Source organism: Haliotis cracherodii, unplaced genomic scaffold (genome assembly GCF_022045235.1).
Source record: "Haliotis cracherodii isolate W230 unplaced genomic scaffold, xgHalCrac1.p SCAF_7, whole genome shotgun sequence".
Lineage (NCBI taxonomy): Eukaryota > Metazoa > Mollusca > Gastropoda > Lepetellida > Haliotidae > Haliotis > Haliotis cracherodii.
Genome location: NW_027266330.1, coordinates 740,661 through 760,015, shown reverse-complemented (window position 1 = coordinate 760,015; position 19,355 = coordinate 740,661). Strand labels below are relative to the sequence as shown.

The 19,355-nt window shown below is 47.1% G+C and overlaps 1 protein-coding gene across 1 annotated transcript in view; it reads left to right on the top strand.

Annotated features, from left to right (window-relative positions):
- Nucleotides 1–19,355, top strand: part of LOC139449121 (unconventional myosin-XVI-like) — a 157,726-nt gene that overhangs the window by 35,885 nt on the left and 102,486 nt on the right. Inside the window, exons 6-20 of the mRNA XM_071230605.1 lie at nt 387–512; nt 2,171–2,382; nt 3,493–3,658; nt 4,450–4,560; nt 4,658–4,723; nt 4,970–5,197; nt 11,031–11,145; nt 11,416–11,563; nt 11,855–11,963; nt 13,854–13,971; nt 14,637–14,708; nt 17,469–17,604; nt 18,332–18,404; nt 18,957–19,106; nt 19,245–19,338. Coding sequence (XP_071086706.1) covers nt 387–512; nt 2,171–2,382; nt 3,493–3,658; nt 4,450–4,560; nt 4,658–4,723; nt 4,970–5,197; nt 11,031–11,145; nt 11,416–11,563; nt 11,855–11,963; nt 13,854–13,971; nt 14,637–14,708; nt 17,469–17,604; nt 18,332–18,404; nt 18,957–19,106; nt 19,245–19,338 — 1,924 coding nt within the window. The remainder of the gene's footprint in view (nt 1–386; nt 513–2,170; nt 2,383–3,492; nt 3,659–4,449; nt 4,561–4,657; nt 4,724–4,969; nt 5,198–11,030; nt 11,146–11,415; nt 11,564–11,854; nt 11,964–13,853; nt 13,972–14,636; nt 14,709–17,468; nt 17,605–18,331; nt 18,405–18,956; nt 19,107–19,244; nt 19,339–19,355) is intronic.

Here is a 19,355-nt window from a genome sequence, read left to right as displayed (position 1 = left end):
ATGTTCCAGCTTTATGTGAGATAATGATTTCTGTTTGTCCCTGCTTTATGTGAGATAACAATTTCTGTATGTCCCAGCTGTATGTGATATAACGATTTCTGTATGTCCCTGCTGTATGTGAGATAATGATTTCTACATGTTCCAGCTTTATGTGAGATAATGATTTCTGTTTGTCCCTGCTTTATGTGAGATAACAATTTCTGTATGTCCCAGCTGTATGTGAGATAATGATTTCTGTATGTTGCAGCTGTATGTGAGATAATGATGATTTCTGTATGTCCCAGCTGTATGTGAGATACCAATTTCTGTATGTTCCAGCTGTATGTGAAGTAATGATTTCTGTATGTTCCAGCTCTATGTGAGCTAATGATTTCTGTATGTTTCAGCTGCATATGGCCAGTGCTAATGGCTACCGGAATGTTGTAAAGTTGTTGTTGAACAACAATGCTGATGTGAATGCTGTTGATGACATTGGATGGACTCCTCTGCATGTTGCAGCAAAATACAGCCAGGTAGGCCATCATGAAATCACCCTAGGTACAGCCAAGTAGGCCATCATGAAATCACCCGAGGTACAGCCAGGTAGGCCATCATGAAATCACCCAAGGTACAGGCAGGTAGGCCATCATGAAATCACCCTAGATACAGCCAGGTAGGCCATCATGAAATCACCCTAGGTACAGGCAGGTAGGCCATCATGAAATCACCCTAGGTACTGCCAGGTAGGCCATCATGAAATCACCCTAGGTACAGCCAGGTAGGCCATCATGAAATCACCCTAGGTACAGGCAGGTAAGCCATCATGAAATCACCCTAGGTACTGCCAGGTAAGCCATCATGAAATCACCCTAGGTACAGGCAGGTAAGCCATCATGAAATCACCCTAGGTAAAGGCAGGTAGGCCATCATGAAATCACCCTAGGTACAGGCAGGTAAGCCATCATGAAATCACCCTAGGTACAGCCAGGTAGGCCATCATAAAATCACCCTAGGTACAGCCAGGTAGGCCATCATGAAATCACCCTAGGTACAGGCAGGTAAGCCATCATGAAATCACCCTAGGTACAGGCAGGTAGGCCATCATGAAATCACCCTAGGTAAAGGCAGGTAGGCCATCATGAAATCACCCTAGGTAGTGCCAGGTAGGCCATCATGAAATCACCTTAGGTACAGCCAGGTAAGCCATCAAGAAATCACCCTAGGTAAAGGCAGGTAAGCCATCATGAAATCACCTTAGGTACAGGCAGGTAAGCCATCATGAAATCACACTCAGTACAGCCAGGTAGGCCATCATGAAATCACACTCAGTACAGCCAGGTTGCCTATGAAATTGATACTGACATGTTTAAATAAACAGGAATTAATGTACAATGACAGAAATAATTTTAAAATGTTTAATTTCTCTAAAAGGACAGTGGCACTAATCCAAGGCTAACCCTTCTGTGTCTTTCTGTGTCTGGAACATAATTATACAAATGCCAACAAATCTCCCAAAAATGATGGATAGTTGTGTCTACAGGTGATGATTCTTGTGTCTGCAGGTGATAATTCTTGTTTCTGCCGGTGCAAGTTGTCTGTCTGCAGTTGAAGATTGTAGTGTCTGCAGGTGATGATTGTTGTGTCTGCAGGTGATAATTCTTGTTTCTGCCGGTGCAAGTTGTCTGTCTGCAGTTGAAGATTGTTATGTCTGCAGGTGAAGATTGTTGTGTCTGCAGGTGAAGATTGTTGTGTCTGCCGGTGATCATTGTGTCTGCAGGTTAAGGTTGTCATGTCTGCAGGTGAAGATTGTTGTGTCTGCAGGTGAAGGTTGCTGTCTGCAGGTGAAGGATGTTGTGTCTGTATGTGAAGATTGTTGTGTCTGCAGGTGAAGATTGTTGTGTCTGCAGGTGAAGATTGTTGTGTCTGCAGGTTAAGATTGTTGTGTCTGCAGGTGAAGGTTGTTGTGTCTGCAGGTGAAGGTTGTTGTGTCTGTAGTTGAAGATTTTTGTGTCTGCAGGTGAAGATTGTTGTGTCTGCAGGTGAAGGTTGCTGTCTGCAGGTGAAGGATGTTGTGTCTGTAGGTGAAGATTGTTGTGTCTGCAGGTGAAGGATGTTGTGTCTGCAGGTAAAGATTGTTGTGTCTGCAGGTGAAGGTTGTTGTGTCTGCAGGTGAAGGTTGTTGTGTCTGCAGGTAAAGATTGTTCGTCACCTGCTGAAGCACGGGGCAGACAGTGAGCGTGTTGACCAGCACGGGCGGAAGGCCCTGGAGGTGGCCAGCACAGAGGAGTTACAACGGGTCATCCTGGAAGCCCAGCGCAGCATCATCAGTTGCAGCATCGTCACCCCTACACAGGACTCTGACGATGAATTAGAGGCTAATGAAACCATTGTCAGTAAAACCATGTAAGTCAGAATACATCACACTGTCAGTAAAACCATGGAATTCAGACTAAAACATGTCAGTTAAACCAAGTAAGTCAATGTAAGTCATGCTGTCAGTAACTACACCACTATCCCAAGGAGTTGTGTGTCATGTCAGTATCTACTGTTGTACAATGTGTGACCTGTACAATGTGTGACCAGTACAATGTGTGACCTGTACAATGTGTGACTGGTCTGATGTACAATGTGTGACCTGTACAATGTGTGACTGGTCTGATGTACAATGTGTGACCTGTACAATGTGTGACTGGTCTGATGTACAATGTGTGACATGTACAATATGTGACTGGTCTGTTGTACAATGTGTGACTGGTCTGTTGTACAATGTGTGACCTGTACAATGTGTGACTGGTCTGATGTACAATGTGTGACCTGTACAATGTGTGACCTGTACAATATGTGACCGGCCTGTTGTACAATGTGTGACTGGTCTGTTGTACAATGTGTGACCTGTACAATGTGTGACCTGTACAATGTGTGACTGGTCTGATGTACAATGTGTGACCTGTACAATGTGTGACTGGTCTGATGTACAATGTGTGACCTGTACAATATGTGACCGGCCTGTTGAACAATGTGTGACTGGTCTGTTGTACAATGTGTGACCTGTACAATGTGTGACTGGTCTGATGTACAATGTGTGACTGGTCTGTTGTACAATGTGTGACCTGTACAATGTGTGACTGGTCTGATGTACAATGTGTGACTGGTCTGTTGTACAATGTGTGACTGGTCTGTTGTACAATGTGTGACTAGTCTGATGTACAATGTGTGACTGGTCTGATGTACAATGTGTGACTGGTCTGATGTACAATCTGTGACTGGTCTGTTGTACAATGTGTGACTGGTCTGATGTACAATGTGTGACTGGTCTGTTGTTCAATGTGTGACCTGTACAATGTGTGACTGGTCTGATGTACAATGTGTGACTGGTCTGTTGTACAATGTGTGACTTGTACAATGTGTGACTGGTCTGTTGTACAATGTGTGACCTGTACAATGTGTGACTGGTCTGTTGTACAATGTGTGACCTGTACAATGTGTGACTGGTCTGTTGTGGGTCTGCTTCAGGCATGCAGCACACATGAATCTGTCACACTCTGACATGCTGCTGGAGTCACAGATCCGGTATGGGCAGCAGGCAGCAGTGCATGATGGGATGGACAAAGATGAGGATGACGACAGCAGCGACACGGCCTACATCTCAGCAATCTGGAAAGTTGCAGATTCTGAGGAGGTGATGTTTTCCAACTGACAGACAGTAACAAGATTCTTTGTTTCTAAATTCATAAGAAGGAATGGCAACTATCTATAGTCGGTTAGTGGAAGGTTAGTTAGGGGCGGTCGGGTAGCCTTGTGGTAGGTTGGTTAGGGGCGGTCAGGTAGCCTTGTGGAAGGTGGGTTAGGGGTGGTCAGGTAGCCTTGTGGAAGGTGGGTTAGGGGCGGTCAGGTAGCCTTGTGGAAGGTTAGTTAGTGGCGGTCGGGTAGCCTTGTGGGAGGTTGGTTAGGGGTGGTCGGGTAGCCTAGTCGAAGGTTGGTTAGGGGTGGTCGGGTAGCCTTGTGGAAGGTTGGTTAGGGGCGGCCGGGTAGCCTTGTGGAAGGTTGGTTAGGGGCGGTCGGGTAGCCTTGTGGAAGGTTGGTTAGGGGTGGTCGGGTAGCCTTGTGGAAAGTTGGTTAGGGATGGTCGGGTAGCCTCGTGGAAGGTTGGTTAGGGACGGTCGGGTAGTCTCGTGGAAGGTTGGTTAGGGGCGGTTGGGTAGCCTTGTGGAAGGTTAGTTAGGGGCGGTCGGGTAGCCTTGTGGAAGGTTGGTAAGGGGCGGTCTGGTAGCCTTGTGGAAGGTTGGTAATGGGCGGTCGGGTAGCCTTGTGGAAGGTTGGTAATGGGCGGTCGGGTAGCCTTGTGGAAGGTTGGTAAGGGGCGGTCGGGTAGCCTTGTGGAAGGTTGGCGGTCGCTAAGATTGCTTTGTTTCAACAGATACTGATGATGACATGTGCTGGTCCGGGTAGATGATTGTATTTTCCTTCCAGGCCAATCTTCCCAAGTCACATGACACTGATGATCTCACAACGTTCCCCGACCTGACAGAGAAGGCGATGGTGGAGACGCTACAGGCACGCTATGCCAAGCGGCTGATCTATGTAAGTCTGCCCACAACTAGCCAGAACAATATGTCAATGTTCTCAGAAGATACTGCAGAAAGAGCAGCATATGTATGAGGGATTGCTTGTGTTTCAGACATACATTGGGGACATCCTGCTGGCGGTCAACCCTTTCACTGAACTGCCGTACTACGCCAAGTCTGTAAGTATATATGTTGACTTCATTGAACTGCTGTACTATGCCAAGTCTGTAAGTATATATATGTGGGCCTCATTGAACTGCCATACTATGCCAAGTCTGTAAGTATATATCGGCTTCACTGAACTGCTGTACTACTATCTAACTCTTGCAAGTCTATGACATGGGAGCTACAATCATCTTAAGATGACCAAATGTAACGTGTATGAAGTGTGGACTTTGACCTGATGACTTTCTCCTCCTCCTCAGATCAGCAGAGAGTACCACGACTACTCCCACCTGGCGTCTCTCAGCCCCCATGTGTACGCCATCGCGGAGCAGGCACACCGCCACCTGGTGGCCAGTCAGGTATCCCAGTGCTGCATGATCAGCGGAGAGAGCGGGTCGGGCAAGACTGAGTCATGCAAGTTCCTCGTCCAGCATCTCCTCCGTGTGTCTGAAAGTACCGAAACTGGTCTGAGCAGTAAAATAAACCAGGTACACCTTGATACACCAGACTGACGCGCTAGACAGACCAGGTACGCCTTGAAAAACCAGACTGACGAGAAGGATAGATCAGGTACGCCTTGATACACCAGACTGACGAGCAAGACAGACCAGGTGCGCTTTGATACACCAGACTGACGAGCAAGATAGACCAGGTACGCCTTGATACACCAGACTGCCGAGAAAAATAGATCAGGTATGCCTTGATACACCAGACTGAGGAGAAAGATAGATCAGGTATGCCTTGATACACCAGACTGACGTGAAAGACAGATCAGGTACGCCTTGATACACAAGACTGGCGAGCAAGATAGATCAGGTACGCCTTGATACACCAGACTGACTAGAAGGATAGACCAGGTACGCATTGATACACCAGACTGACGAGAAAGATAGATCAGGTATGCCTTGATACACCAGACTGACGAGAAAGACAGACCAGGTACGCCTTGATACACCAGACTCACGAGCAAGATAGATCAGGTACGCCTTGATACACCAGACTGACGAGCAAGATAGATCAGGTACGCCTTGATACACCAGACTGCCGAGAAAAATAGATCAGGTATGCCTTGATACACCAGACTGACGAGCAAGATAGACCAGGTACGCCTTGATACACCAGACTGAGGAGAAAGACAGACCAGGTACATCTTGATACACCCAACTGACGAGAAAGATAGACCAGGTATGCCTTGATACACCAGACTGAGGAGAAAGATAGACCAGGTACGCCTTGAAACACCAGACTGACGAGAAAGACAGACCAGGTACGCCTTGATACACCAGACTCACGAGCAAGATAGATCAGATACGCCTTGATACACCAGTCTGACGAGAAAGATAGACCAGGTACACCTTGATACACCAGACAGACGAGAAAGACAGACCAGCTAGGCCTTGATACACCAGACTGGCAAGAAAAATAGATAAGGTATGCCTTGATACACCAGACTGAGGAGAAAGACAGACCAGGTACGCCTTGATACACCAGACTGAGGAGAAAGAGAGACCAGCTAGGCCTTGATACACCAGACTGACGAGAAAGATAGATCAGGTACGCCTTGATACACCAGACTGAGGAGAAAGATAGATCAGGTATGCCTTGATACACCAGACTGACGAGAAAGATAGACCAGGTACGCCTTGAAACACCACACTGACGAGAAAGACAGACCAGGTACGCCTTGATACACCAGACTCACGAGCAAGATAGATCAGGTACGCCTTGATACACCAGTCTGACGAGAAAGATAGACCAGGTACACCTTGATACACCAGACAGATGAGAAAGAGAGACCAGCTAGGCCTTGATACACCAGACTGACAAGAAAAATAGATAAGGTATGCCTTGATACACCAGACTGAGGAGAAAGACAGACCAGGTACGCCTTGATACACCAGACTGAGGAGAAAGAGAGACCAGCTAGGCCTTGATACACCAGACTGACAAGAAAAATAGATCAGGTATGCCTTGATACACCAGACTGAGGAGAAAGACAGACCAGGTACACCTTGATACACCAGACTGACGAGAAAGATAGATCAGGTACGCCTTGATACACCAGACTGAGGAGAAAGATAGATCAGGTACGCCTTGGTACACCAGACTGAGGAGAAAGACAGACCAGGTACACCTTGATACACCAGACTGACGAGAAAGATAGATCAGGTACGCCTTGATACACCAGACTGAGGAGAAAGATAGATCAGGTACGCCTTGATACACCAGACTGAGGAGAAAGATAGATCAGGTACGCCTTGATACACCAGACTGAGGAGAAAGATAGATAAGGTATGCCTTGATACACCAGACTGAGGAGAAAGACAGACCAGGTACGCCTTGATACACCAGACTGAGGAGAAAGACAGGTAAGGTACGCCTTGATACACCAGACTGACGAGAAAGACAGATCAGGTACGCCTTGACACACCAGACTGACGAGAAGACAGACCAGGTACGCCTTGATACACCAGACTGAAGAGAAGGATAGATCAGGTATGCCTTGATACACCAGAATGACGAGCAAGATCGATCAGGTACGCCTTGATAAACCAGACTGAGAAGAAAAATAGACCAGGTACGCCTTGATACACCAGACTGAGGAGAAAAATAGATCAGGTACGCCTTGATACACCAGACTGAGGAGAAAGATAGATCAGGTACCCCTTGATACACCAGACTGACGAGAAAGATATATAAGGTTTGCCTTGATACACCAGACTGAGGAGAAAGATAGATCAGGTACGCCTTGATACACCAGACTGACGAGAAAAATAGATCAGGTACGCCTTGATACACCAGACTGATGAGCAATACCGACCAGGTACGCCTTGATACACCAGACTGACGAGAAAGACAGGTAAGGTACGCCTTGATACACCAGACTGACGAGAAAGACAGATCAGGTATGCCTTGATACACCAGACTGAAGAGAAGGATAGATCAGGTATACCTTGATACACCAGAATGACGAGCAAGATCGATCAGGTATGCCTTGATACACCAGACTGAGAAGAAAAAATAGACCAGGTACGCCTTGATACACCAGACTGACGAGAAAGACAGATCAGGTACGCCTTGACACACCAGACTGACGAGAAGACAGACCAGGTACGCCTTGATACACCAGACTGAAGAGAAGGATAGATCAGGTATGCCTTGATACACCAGAATGACAAGCAAGATCGATCAGGTACGCCTTGATACACCAGACTGAGAAGAAAAATAGACCAGGTACGCCTTGATACACCAGACTGACGAGAAAGACAGATCAGGTACGCCTTGACACACTAGACTGACGAGAAGACAGACCAGGTACGCCTTGATACACCAGACTGACAAGCAAGACAGACCAGGTACCCTTTGATACACCAGACTGACGAGAAAGATAGACCAGGTACGCCTTGATACACCAGACTGCCGAGAAAAATAGATCAGGTACGCCTTGATACACCAGACTGACAAGAATGATAGACCAGGTACGCCTTGATACACCTGACTGACGAGAAAGACAGACCAGGTACACCTTCATACACCAAGATTCACTAAGATAAACCAAACATGATATGTACTGACAGTGAGTATCGATACATGTGACCCCTTCTGATATGTACTGACAGTGAGTATCAATACTTATGACCCCTTCTGATATGTACTGACAGTGAGTATTGATACATGTGACCCCTTCTGATACGTACTGACAGTGAGTATCGATACATGTGACCCCTTCTGATATGTACTGACAGTGAGTATTAATACATGTGACCCCTTCTGATACGTACTGACAGTGAGTATCGATACATGTGACCCCTTCTGATATGTACTGACAGTGAGTATTGATACATGTGACCCCTTCTGATATGTACTGACAGTGAGTATCGATACATGTGACCCCTTCTGATATGTACTGACAGTGAGTATCGATAAATGAGACCCCTTCTGATACGTACTGACAGTGAGTATCGATACATGTGACCCCTTCTGATATGTACTGACAGTGAGTATCAATACTTATGACCCCTTCTGATATGTACTGACAGTGAGTATTGATACATGTGACCCCTTCTGATACGTACTGACAGTGAGTATTGATACATGTGACCCCCTTCTGATATGTACTGACAGTGAGTATCGATACATGTGACCCCTTCTGACATGTACTGACAGTGAGTATCGATACATGTGAACCCCTTTCTGATACGTACTGACAGTGGGTATTGATACACGTGACCCCCTTCTGATACGTACTGACAGTGAGTATTGATACATGTGACCCCTTCTGATATGTACTGACAGTGAGTATTGATACATGTGACCCCTTCTGATCTGACTGACCCCTTCTGATATGTACTGACAGTGAGTATTGATACATGTGACCCCTTTTGATATGTACTGACTGTGAGTATCGATACATGTGACCCCCTTCTGATATGTACTGACAGTGGGTATTGATACATGTGACCCCCTTCTGATACGTACTGACAGTGATTATTGATACATGTGACCCCCTACTGATACGTACTGACAGTGAGTATTGAAACATGTGACCCCTTTTGATATGTACTGACTGTGAGTATCAATACATGTGACCCCTTCTGATACGTACTGACAGTGAGTATTGATACATGTGACCCCTTCTGATATGTACTGACAGTGTGTATTGATACATGTGACCCCTTCTGATACGTACTGACAGTGAGTATTGATAGATGTGACCCCTTCTGATATGTACTGACAGTGAGTATCGATACATGTGACCCCCTTCTGATAGGTACTGACAGTGGGTATTGATACATGTGACCCCTTCTGATATGTACTGACAGTGAGTATTGATAGATGTGACCCCTTCTGATATGTACTGACAGTGAGTATTGATACATGTGAGCCCCTTCTGATATGTACTGACAGTGTGTATTGATACATGTGACCCCTTCTGATACGTACTGACAGTGAGTATTGATAGATGTGACCCCTTCTGATATGTACTGACAGTGAGTATCGATACATGTGACCCCCTTCTGATAGGTACTGACAGTGGGTATTGATACATGTGACCCCTTCTGATATGTACTGGGGGGCACGGGTGGCCCAGTCGTCTAAGGCGCCGCGATTCGCTGTGCAGAGTTGCGTCCCCTGGACACGCCAGAAACCTATGATTGTGGGTTCGAATCCCGGTTCGCCCCGATTATGTTTCTAGGTTTGTCAGCACCATACCCGTGCTCGTGGGTTTCACCGAAGTGGTAAACGTCTGAGACCTGCATCACTTCGGGCTTTCCTCCCACATTAAGCTGACACGCCGTGATATAACTGGAATACTGTTAAAAGCGGCGTTAAACCCAACTCACTCACTCACTCACTCTGATATGTACTGACAGTGGGTATTGATACATGTGACCCCCTTCTGATACGTACCGACAGTGAGTATCGTTACAGGTGAATCCTCTTCTGATATGTACTGACAGTGAGTATCGATACATGTGACCCCCTTCTTATATGTACTGACAGTGAGTATCGATACACGTGACCCCCTTCTTATATGTACTGACAGTGAGTATCGATACACGTGACCCCTTCTGATACGTACTGACAGTGAGTATCGATACATGTGACCCCCTTCTTATATGTACTGACAGTGAGTATCGATACACGTGACCCCCTTCTTATATGTACTGACAGTGAGTATCGATACACGTGACCCCTTCTGATACGTACTGACAGTGAGTATCGATACATGTGACCCCCTTCTTATATGTACTGACAGTGAGTATCGATACACGTGACCCCTTCTGATATGTACTGACAGTGAGTATCGATACACGTGACCCCTTCTGATACGTACTGACCCCTTCTGATACGTACTGACAGTGAGTATCGATAAATTAGACCCCTTCTGATACGTACTGACAGTGAGTATCGATACATGTGACCCCTTCTGATACGTACTGACAGTGAGTATCGATAAATGAGACCCCTTCTGATACGTACTGACAGTGAGTATCGATACATGTGACCCCTTCTGATATGTACTGACAGTGAGTATCGATACATGTGAGCCCCTTCTGATATGTGCTGACAGTGAGTATAGATACATGTGACCCCTTCTGATACGTACTGACAGTGAGTATCGATACAAGTGACCCCTTCTGATACGTATTGACAGTGAGTATTGATAAACGTGACCCCTTCTGATGTGTACTGACAGTGAGTATCGATACATGTGACCCCTTCTGATACGTACTGACAGTGAGTATAGATACACGTGACCCCTTCTGATACGTACTGACCCCTTCTGATACGTACTGAGAGTGAGTATCAATACAGGTGAATCCTCTCCTGGAAGCGTTTGGCAACGCCCGGACGGTGATGAACGACAACTCCAGCCGGTTTGCCAAGTGTCTGGAGGTCAGCTACACCGTGGAGGGAGGCATTCTGGGAGGTCAGTGAATACCAACACAACCTGACAGCAGCCTCACTCTCCTGGGCCCTGTTCCACAAAGTGATCGTAAGTTTATATTAAATAATGGGAGTTCGATCACCTTAGCGACTACGAGCGCTTTGTGGAGCATGGCCCAGGTGTATTCACTGTGAATTGGTCGGGTATTTTGTGGGAACCCTGTTAAGTATCTGATGTCCCATTACAGCTAAGATGTCCCAGTACCAGATGTGTTACAGCTAAGATGTCCCAGTATTTGATGTTGTGTTACAGCTAAGATGTCCCAGTACCTGCTGGAGAAGTCACGTGTTGTTCACCAGGGTCGAGGAGAGAGGAACTTTCACATCTTCTACTGGATGTTGTCGGGCATCACTCCGGAGGAGGCTAACTCGTGTCTGTTTGACAAGGAGTATGACTTCAGGTTCGTCCCAAATCAAACATTAGTCATGTCACTACCAGGATTTATTGAGAATTTTACAGCTAAGTTCTTTGTAATTTAATTTGGAATTTTTAGAGTCCTTATGTTTGGGGAACGTTCACCATAGACCTGGGACCTGAGAAGGTGGCAAATAATTTCCTGACTGCTTCTTAACTTCACTGTCACACTTGGTACCTCTGTGGTTGCTGCGGTTACAAGTAGGTTTTGTCAAGTGTTCATGTTCTTACTCTCTGTGTGTGTGCAGGTATCAGCCTGTGGTTGCTACGGTTACAGGTACCTTCAGAGTGATGGCCGGGATGTGCAGCACAAGCTGGTGTCTGAGGACTGTCGGAAGTTTTGGGACGTCAAGAACTGCCTCAACTATGTGGGATTCGCCAGTGAGGTGAGACCGCCCATAACACAACACTGTCTGTGTAACTAATCTAATCTAATCTACACCAACTAACATTAGAGTGATGTGTCTTTTGTCTGGTGATCAAGTCTTGTGCTCACTCAAAACTTTACCGAACAGATAACAAAAAGTGACCAGCAGTTAGATATTGTAGCGATCACACAAGCACTTGACAGACATAGACGAGTGGCAGACATAACCAAGCACCTGGCAGACATAACCAAGCACTTAACAGACATAGACGAGTGGCAGACATAACCAAGCACCTGGCAGACATAACCAAGCACTTGACAGACATAGACGAGTGGCAGACATAACCAAGCACCTGGCAGACATAGACAAGAGGCAGACATAACCAAGCACTTAACAGACATAGACAAGTGGCAGAAATAACCAAGCACCTGACAGATGTATACACGAGTGGCAGACATAACCAAGCACCTGACAGACATAGACAAGAGGCAGACATAACCAAGCACCTGGCAGACATAGACGAGTGGCAGACATAACCAAGCACCTGACAGACATACACGAGTGGCAGACATAACCAAGCACCTGACAGACATACATGAGGGGCAGACATAACCAAGCACCTGACAGACATACATGAGGGGCAGACATAACCAAGCACCTGACAGATGTATACACGAGTGGCAGACATAACCAAGCACCTGACAGACATAGACAAGAGGCAGACATAACCAAGTTTTCTAGAACAATGGTTAATTTATAGTCCATGAGTCAAACTATGTTGACTTGTAACAGCACTTATTTCCATTGTTTAGCTGCCACGCTGTTTTTCAACTGCACCAAGGAAATTTTGGGATCTTCGAAACTATTTCTGACTTCTCTTTTTTCTCCCTTCTTCAAGGACACCACTGAGCATGGCTGACCTGTGTCCTATGTCATGACTCCCCCCGTGTCATATGTCATGACTCCCCCCGTATCCTATATCATAACTCCCCCTGTTTCCTATGTCATGACTCCCCCTGTGTCCTGTGTCATGACTCCCTCTGTGTCCTGTCATGACTCCCCATGTGTCCTATGTCATGACTCCCCCTGTGTCCTATGTCCTAAGAACACTTGGATGCTGCCAGCACATTCATGTGGCCTTGTTTTGGCATTCAAATGGGTACTCAATGGCTCCTTGTCTTATACTCTTATCTGTCACCAAGGTGTATCTGTGGTGGCGTGAGACGTCACTCTCTTGCTAACTCTGCCCTCACACAGTCTGCTTCTCTGTAGTCTAGCTCTAACTCGTGTCAACCGCCTGTCGCCGGCTGTAACTCACAGTAACCAGCTTCAGCCAGTCCATCGTGTGTTAACTCACTTGCAGCAGTCTAGCATCTCATCAGGTGAGTCCTCATGGCTTCCTCTGCATCAGGTTGAGGATGCCAAACTCTGCCCTCTCCTGAATCACGAACACCAGGTAACTTTCCCCTCTCAGTCTCATCACCTTCCCTTGAATCCCAAATATCATGTAATTCTGAGCACAATTCTGAAAAGCATTGAGAAAAAGATGTGATTTAAAGATAATTACTGAAGAAATGTCGGAAAAATAACACATCTATAAAGGAAATGTTTACATACACTTTAATATGTTCTTACATGTTGAATCTGTGGACCGAATGCGATTGTATACTGAGTCCGGAAGACAATCTAAGTAGACAAATCTGGAGTACAAAAAGGAGGTAGACACCTTCCTTTTTTGGTGACACGATGTTTAGCAGATATTCAAGCATTTTTGAGAGCCCTTGTCATTATTTGTGCAAGACAGTAACACAAATGTCTCACTCACAATATAACATGTAGTCGTAGTGGTATTGATACTGATCACTCTGACCCCTCTGACCCCTCTGACCCCTCTGACCTTCAACCCAGGACCTGATGGGGCTGACCACAACTCTGGCGGCCATCTTGCATCTGGGAAATGTCCGCTTTGTGTCCATCCTGGAGAACCAGGCCTGTGATGTCGACAACTACAACACACTGCAGAAAGGTGAGCGTCATCCAGCATTATACAACTTACATATTGGTTCCCAGTGTTGACAGTTATGACTGTTCCTTCCTTGCGGTGGCAAGCGGTCCTGTGCACAGCGCATACGTCACAAATCAGGTGGACTTCGATGGGTGACTGCGTTTCGGAAGCTGGGCTCCTGAGAGTTTCATGTAACACATGTGGCAAGTGACTTTGTTCGAAATGTGCCTCTGTTCACCCAGCAGTGAATGGGTACCCGGTAGGATGAGATAGTGATGTGGTTTTTAACTTTCTAGTGCCTACCTGGCACCTTGGGTTGTATACTCCCCAGGGAGCTGAGAATGATTCTTGAGTGCACACTGATCCAGTGACCAGGGTAATAATAGCGCTTTGAGCATGCCATGACTGGTGTGGATATATGCACAATATTAAATGGCCTATTATTATTATTATTATTAGTAGTAGTAGTAGTATCATCATACACATGTGACAGACACAGGGCTTGACAACCCTGAGATGCTGAGAGATGGGAGGTGGAAGGGTTTTCATGTTCTTATGTCAAAGTTGATGCTTGTCGCCAGTGGTATTTGTTGGTGATGTTGCTGATGATGTTGTTGGTGTTGCTAATGTTGTTGTTGATGGTGCTGTTGCTGCTGCTGATGGTGCTGTTGTTGTTGATGTTGCAGTGTGCAAGCTGTTGAGGGTGGAGTTTGAAGACCTGAGGCTGTCACTTGTAGAGGAGTCTATGACAGCAAGAGGTAAGACACACATGACCTGCACGTTGCCCTAACAACCAGGGTGAGACACACATGACCGGCACGTTGCCATAACAACCAGGGTGAGACACACATGACCTGCACGTTGCCATAACAACTAGGGTGAGACTCACATGACCGGCATGTTACATCCACCAACAAATTGTGATGTTGAGGGCATCCACCAACACTGTGTGATGTTGAGGGCATCCACCAACACTGTGATGTTGAGGGCATCCACCAACACTGTGTGATGTTGAGGGCATCCACCAACACTGTGTGATGTTGAGGGCTTCCACCAGCTCTGTGTGATGTTGAGGGCATCCACCAGCTCTGTGTGATGTTGAGGGCATCCACCAACACTGTGTGATGTTGAGGGCATCCACCAACACTGTGATGTTGAGGGCCTCCACCAACACTGTGTGATGTTGAGGGCATCCACCAACACTGTGTGATGTTGAGGGCGTCCACCAACACTGTGTGATGTTGCGGGCTTCCACCAGCTCTGTGTGATGTTTAGGGCTTCCACCAGCTCTGTGTGATGTTGAGGGCATCCACCAACACTGTGATGTTGCGGGCTTCCACCAGCTCTGTGTGATGTTGAGGGCATCCACCAACACTGTGTGATGTTGAGGGCTTCCACCAACACTGTGTGATGTTGAGGGCATCCACCAACACTGTGTGATGTTGAGGGCATCCATCAGCTCTGTGTGATGTTGAGGGCATCCACCAACACTGTGTGATGTTGAGGGCTTCCACCAGCTCCGTGTGATGTTGAGGGCATCCATCAGCTCTGTGTGATGTTGAGGGCTTCCACCAACACTGTGTGATGTTGAGGGCTCCCACCAACACTGTGTGATGTTGAGGGCTTCCACCAACACTGTGTGATGTTTAGGGCTTCCACCAGCTCTGTGTGATGTTGAGGGCATCCACCAACACTGTGTGATGTTGAGGGCATCCACCAGCTCTGTGTGATGTTGAGGGCTTCCACCAGCTCTGTGTGATGTTGAGGGCTTCCACCAGCTCTGTGTGATTTTGAGGGCATCCACTCGCTCTGTGTGATGTTGAGGGCATCCACCAGCTGTGTGATGTTTAGGGCATCCACCAGCTCTGTGTGATGTTGAGGGCATCCACCAACACTGTGTGATTTTGAGGGCATCCACTAACACTGTGTGATGTTGAGGGCATCCATCAGCTCTGTGTGATGTTTAGGGCATCCACCAACACTGTGTGATGTTGAGGGCATCCACCAACACTATGTGATGTTGAGGGCATCCACCAACACTGTGTGATGTTGAGGGCATCCACCAACACTGTGTGATGTTGAGGGCATCCACCAACACTGTGTGATGTTGAGGGCATCCACCAACACTGTGTGATGTTGAGGGCATCCACCAACACTGTGTGATGTTGAGGGCATCCACCAACACTGTGTGATGTTGAGGGCATCCACCAACACTGTGTTATGTTGAGGGCATCCACCAACACTGTGTGATGTTGAGTGCTTCCACCAGCACTGTGTGATGTTGAGGGCATCCACCAACACTGTGTGATGTTGAGGGCATCCACCAACACTGTGTGATGTTGAGGGCGTCCACCAACACTGTGTGATGTTGCGGGCTTCCACCAGCTCTGTGTGATGTTTAGGGCTTCCACCAGCTCTGTGTGATGTTGAGGGCATCCACCAACACTGTGTGATGTTGAGGGCTTCCACCAACACTGTGTGATGTTGAGGGCATCCACCAACACTGTGTGATGTTGAGGGCATCCATCAGCTCTGTTTGATGTTGAGGGCATCCACCAACACTGTGTGATGTTGAGGGCTTCCACCAGCTCCGTGTGATGTTGAGGGCATCCATCAGCTCTGTGTGATGTTGAGGGCTTCCACCAACACTGTGTGATGTTGAGGGCTCCCACCAACACTGTGTGATGTTGAGGGCTTCCACCAACACTGTGTGATGTTTAGGGCTTCCGCCAGCTCTGTGTGATGTTGAGGGCATCCACCAACACTGTGTGATGTTGAGGGCATCCACCAGCTCTGTGTGATGTTGAGGGCTTCCACCAGCTCTGTGTGATGTTGAGGGCTTCCACCAGCTCTGTGTGATTTTGAGGGCATCCACTCGCTCTGTGTGATGTTGAGGGCATCCACCAGCTGTGTGATGTTTAGGGCATCCACCAGCTCTGTGTGATGTTGAGGGCATCCACCAACACTGTGTGATTTTGAGGGCATCCACTAACACTGTGTGATGTTGAGGGCGTCCATCAGCTCTGTGTGATGTTTAGGGCATCCACCAACACTGTGTGATGTTGAGGGCATCCACCAACACTATGTGATGTTGAGGGCATCCACCAACACTGTGTGATGTTGAGGGCATCCACCAACACTGTGTGATGTTGAGGGCATCCACCAACACTGTGTGATGTTGAGGGCATCCACCAACACTGTATGATGTTGAGGGCATCCACCAACACTGTGTGATGTTGAGGGCATCCACCAACACTGTGTGATGTTGAGGGCATCCACCAACACTGTGTTATGTTGAGGGCATCCACCAACACTGTGTGATGTTGAGTGCTTCCACCAGCACTGTGTGATGTTGAGGGCATCCACCAACACTGTGTGATGTTGAGGGCATCCACCAACACTGTGTGATGTTGAGGGCATCCACCAGCTCTGTGTGATGTTGAGGGCATCCACCAGCTCTGTGTGATGTTGAGGGCATCCACCAACACTGTGTGATGTTGAGTGACCTCTTTTTGCAGGTGAGGAGTTGCGGCGCCCCCTATCTGTGAGTGAGGCGGAGGACAGTCGAGATGCCCTGGCCAAGGCCCTGTACTCTCGCATATTCAGCTGGCTGGTGAATGGAATCAACAACACAATCCAGCCTGTCGATCCCAGGTGACCTAGATAGTTCTCTATAGACCTCAGGTGACCCAAAAAGTTCTATATAGACCCCAGGTGGCCCAGATAGTTCTATATAGACCCCAGATGACCTAGATAGTTCTCTGTAGACCCCAGGTGACGCAAATGGTTCTAGATACAATAATGTTGTCATGTAAGGCTGTGGACCCCAGGTGGCCCAGATAGTTCTATATAGACCCCAGGTGGCCCAGATAGTTCTATATAGACCCCAGGTGGCCCAGATAGTTCTAGATACAATAATGTTGTCATGTAAGGCTGTAGACCCCAGGTGGCCCAGATAGTTCTAGATACAATAATGTTGTCATGTAAGGCTGTGGACCCCAGGTGGTCCAGATAGTTCTAGATAGACCCAAGGTGGCCCAGATAGTTCTAGATAGACCCAAGGTGGCCCAGATTGTTCTAGATAGACCCCAGGTGGCCCAGATAGTTCTAGATAGACCCAAGGTGGCCCAGATAGTTCTAGATAGACCCAAGGTGGCCCAGATAGTTCTAGATAGACCCAAGGTGGCCCAGATAGTTCTAGATACAATAATGTTGTCATGCCACATTGTATCCCCTACTTGATTCAGATTGTTAGACAGAGGGTTGACATTGTGATGAAGCCACACAAATTAGTTGTATCTGCTTAGATGCCACACGAGATGATGACAATACCTACTTGAACAAGAGGTTCCCTTGTACAGTGTGTGTTGGTGTGTTGCAGTGAGACCAGCCTAAGTGTTTCTATCCTGGATATATTTGGATTTGAGAACTTGAAGAACAATGGCTTTGAGCAGGTATGTATGTGCTGTGTTGCTGAGATGCTGTAGTTATATAAATACATACACACCATGGCTGTAGTTAGTGGAAATTCCATGACTAGTTTGTCTCACACTACATGGCGTGTTAAGTCAGTCTGTAACTGTCAATGATTGGTTGTCTGTAACTGTCAATGATTGGTTGTCTGTGACTCTCTGTGATTGTTTGTGACTGTCTGTAACTGACTGTGATTGGTTTTCTGTAACTGTTTCTCACTGGCGCTCTAATTGTTCTAATCTAATCTAAACTGTCTGTAACTTGTTCGTGACTGTCCGTGATTGGTTGGCTGTAACTGACTGAATCGCTGTCTTTAACTGTCTGTTATTGGATGTCTGTGATAAGTTGTCTTTAACTGTCTGTAATTTTTTGTGATTGTCTGTCATTGATTATCTATGATTGCAATTGGTTGCCTGTGATTGGCGATCTGTGATTGGTTGTCTGTGATTGTGCATGATTGGTGGTATGTCATTGGCTGTGATTGGTTGCCTGTCAATGTCTATAATTGTCTGTGATGGCCTGTCTGTTTCCAGATCTGCATCAACCTGGCCAATGAGCAGCTGCAGATGTTCTTCAACGAGCGGGTGTTCCAGCAGGAGAGACAAGACTGCCTGCTAGAGGGCGTTCCTGTCATTGATGTCGGTTGTCCTGGAAACCACAGTGCTATCAGCCTCTTCCTGGAGGTGAGTAGTTGTTTCTGATGTCACAGATACATCCCAAACAGTGTGACTGTGTGTGTGTCCATGTGGTCCATCAGATGGTGACTGACCTGAAACTCCCCATTGTATCATGCTGTCATGTTGTGTCATGTTGTGTTGCAGAAGAACACAGGCATCCTGGCACTACTGGATGAGGAGAGTTTGCTGAAGCAGGCCACAGACAGAAGCCTGGCCACCAAGCTGCACCAGGGGCCAGGTACACTCGCTCACATC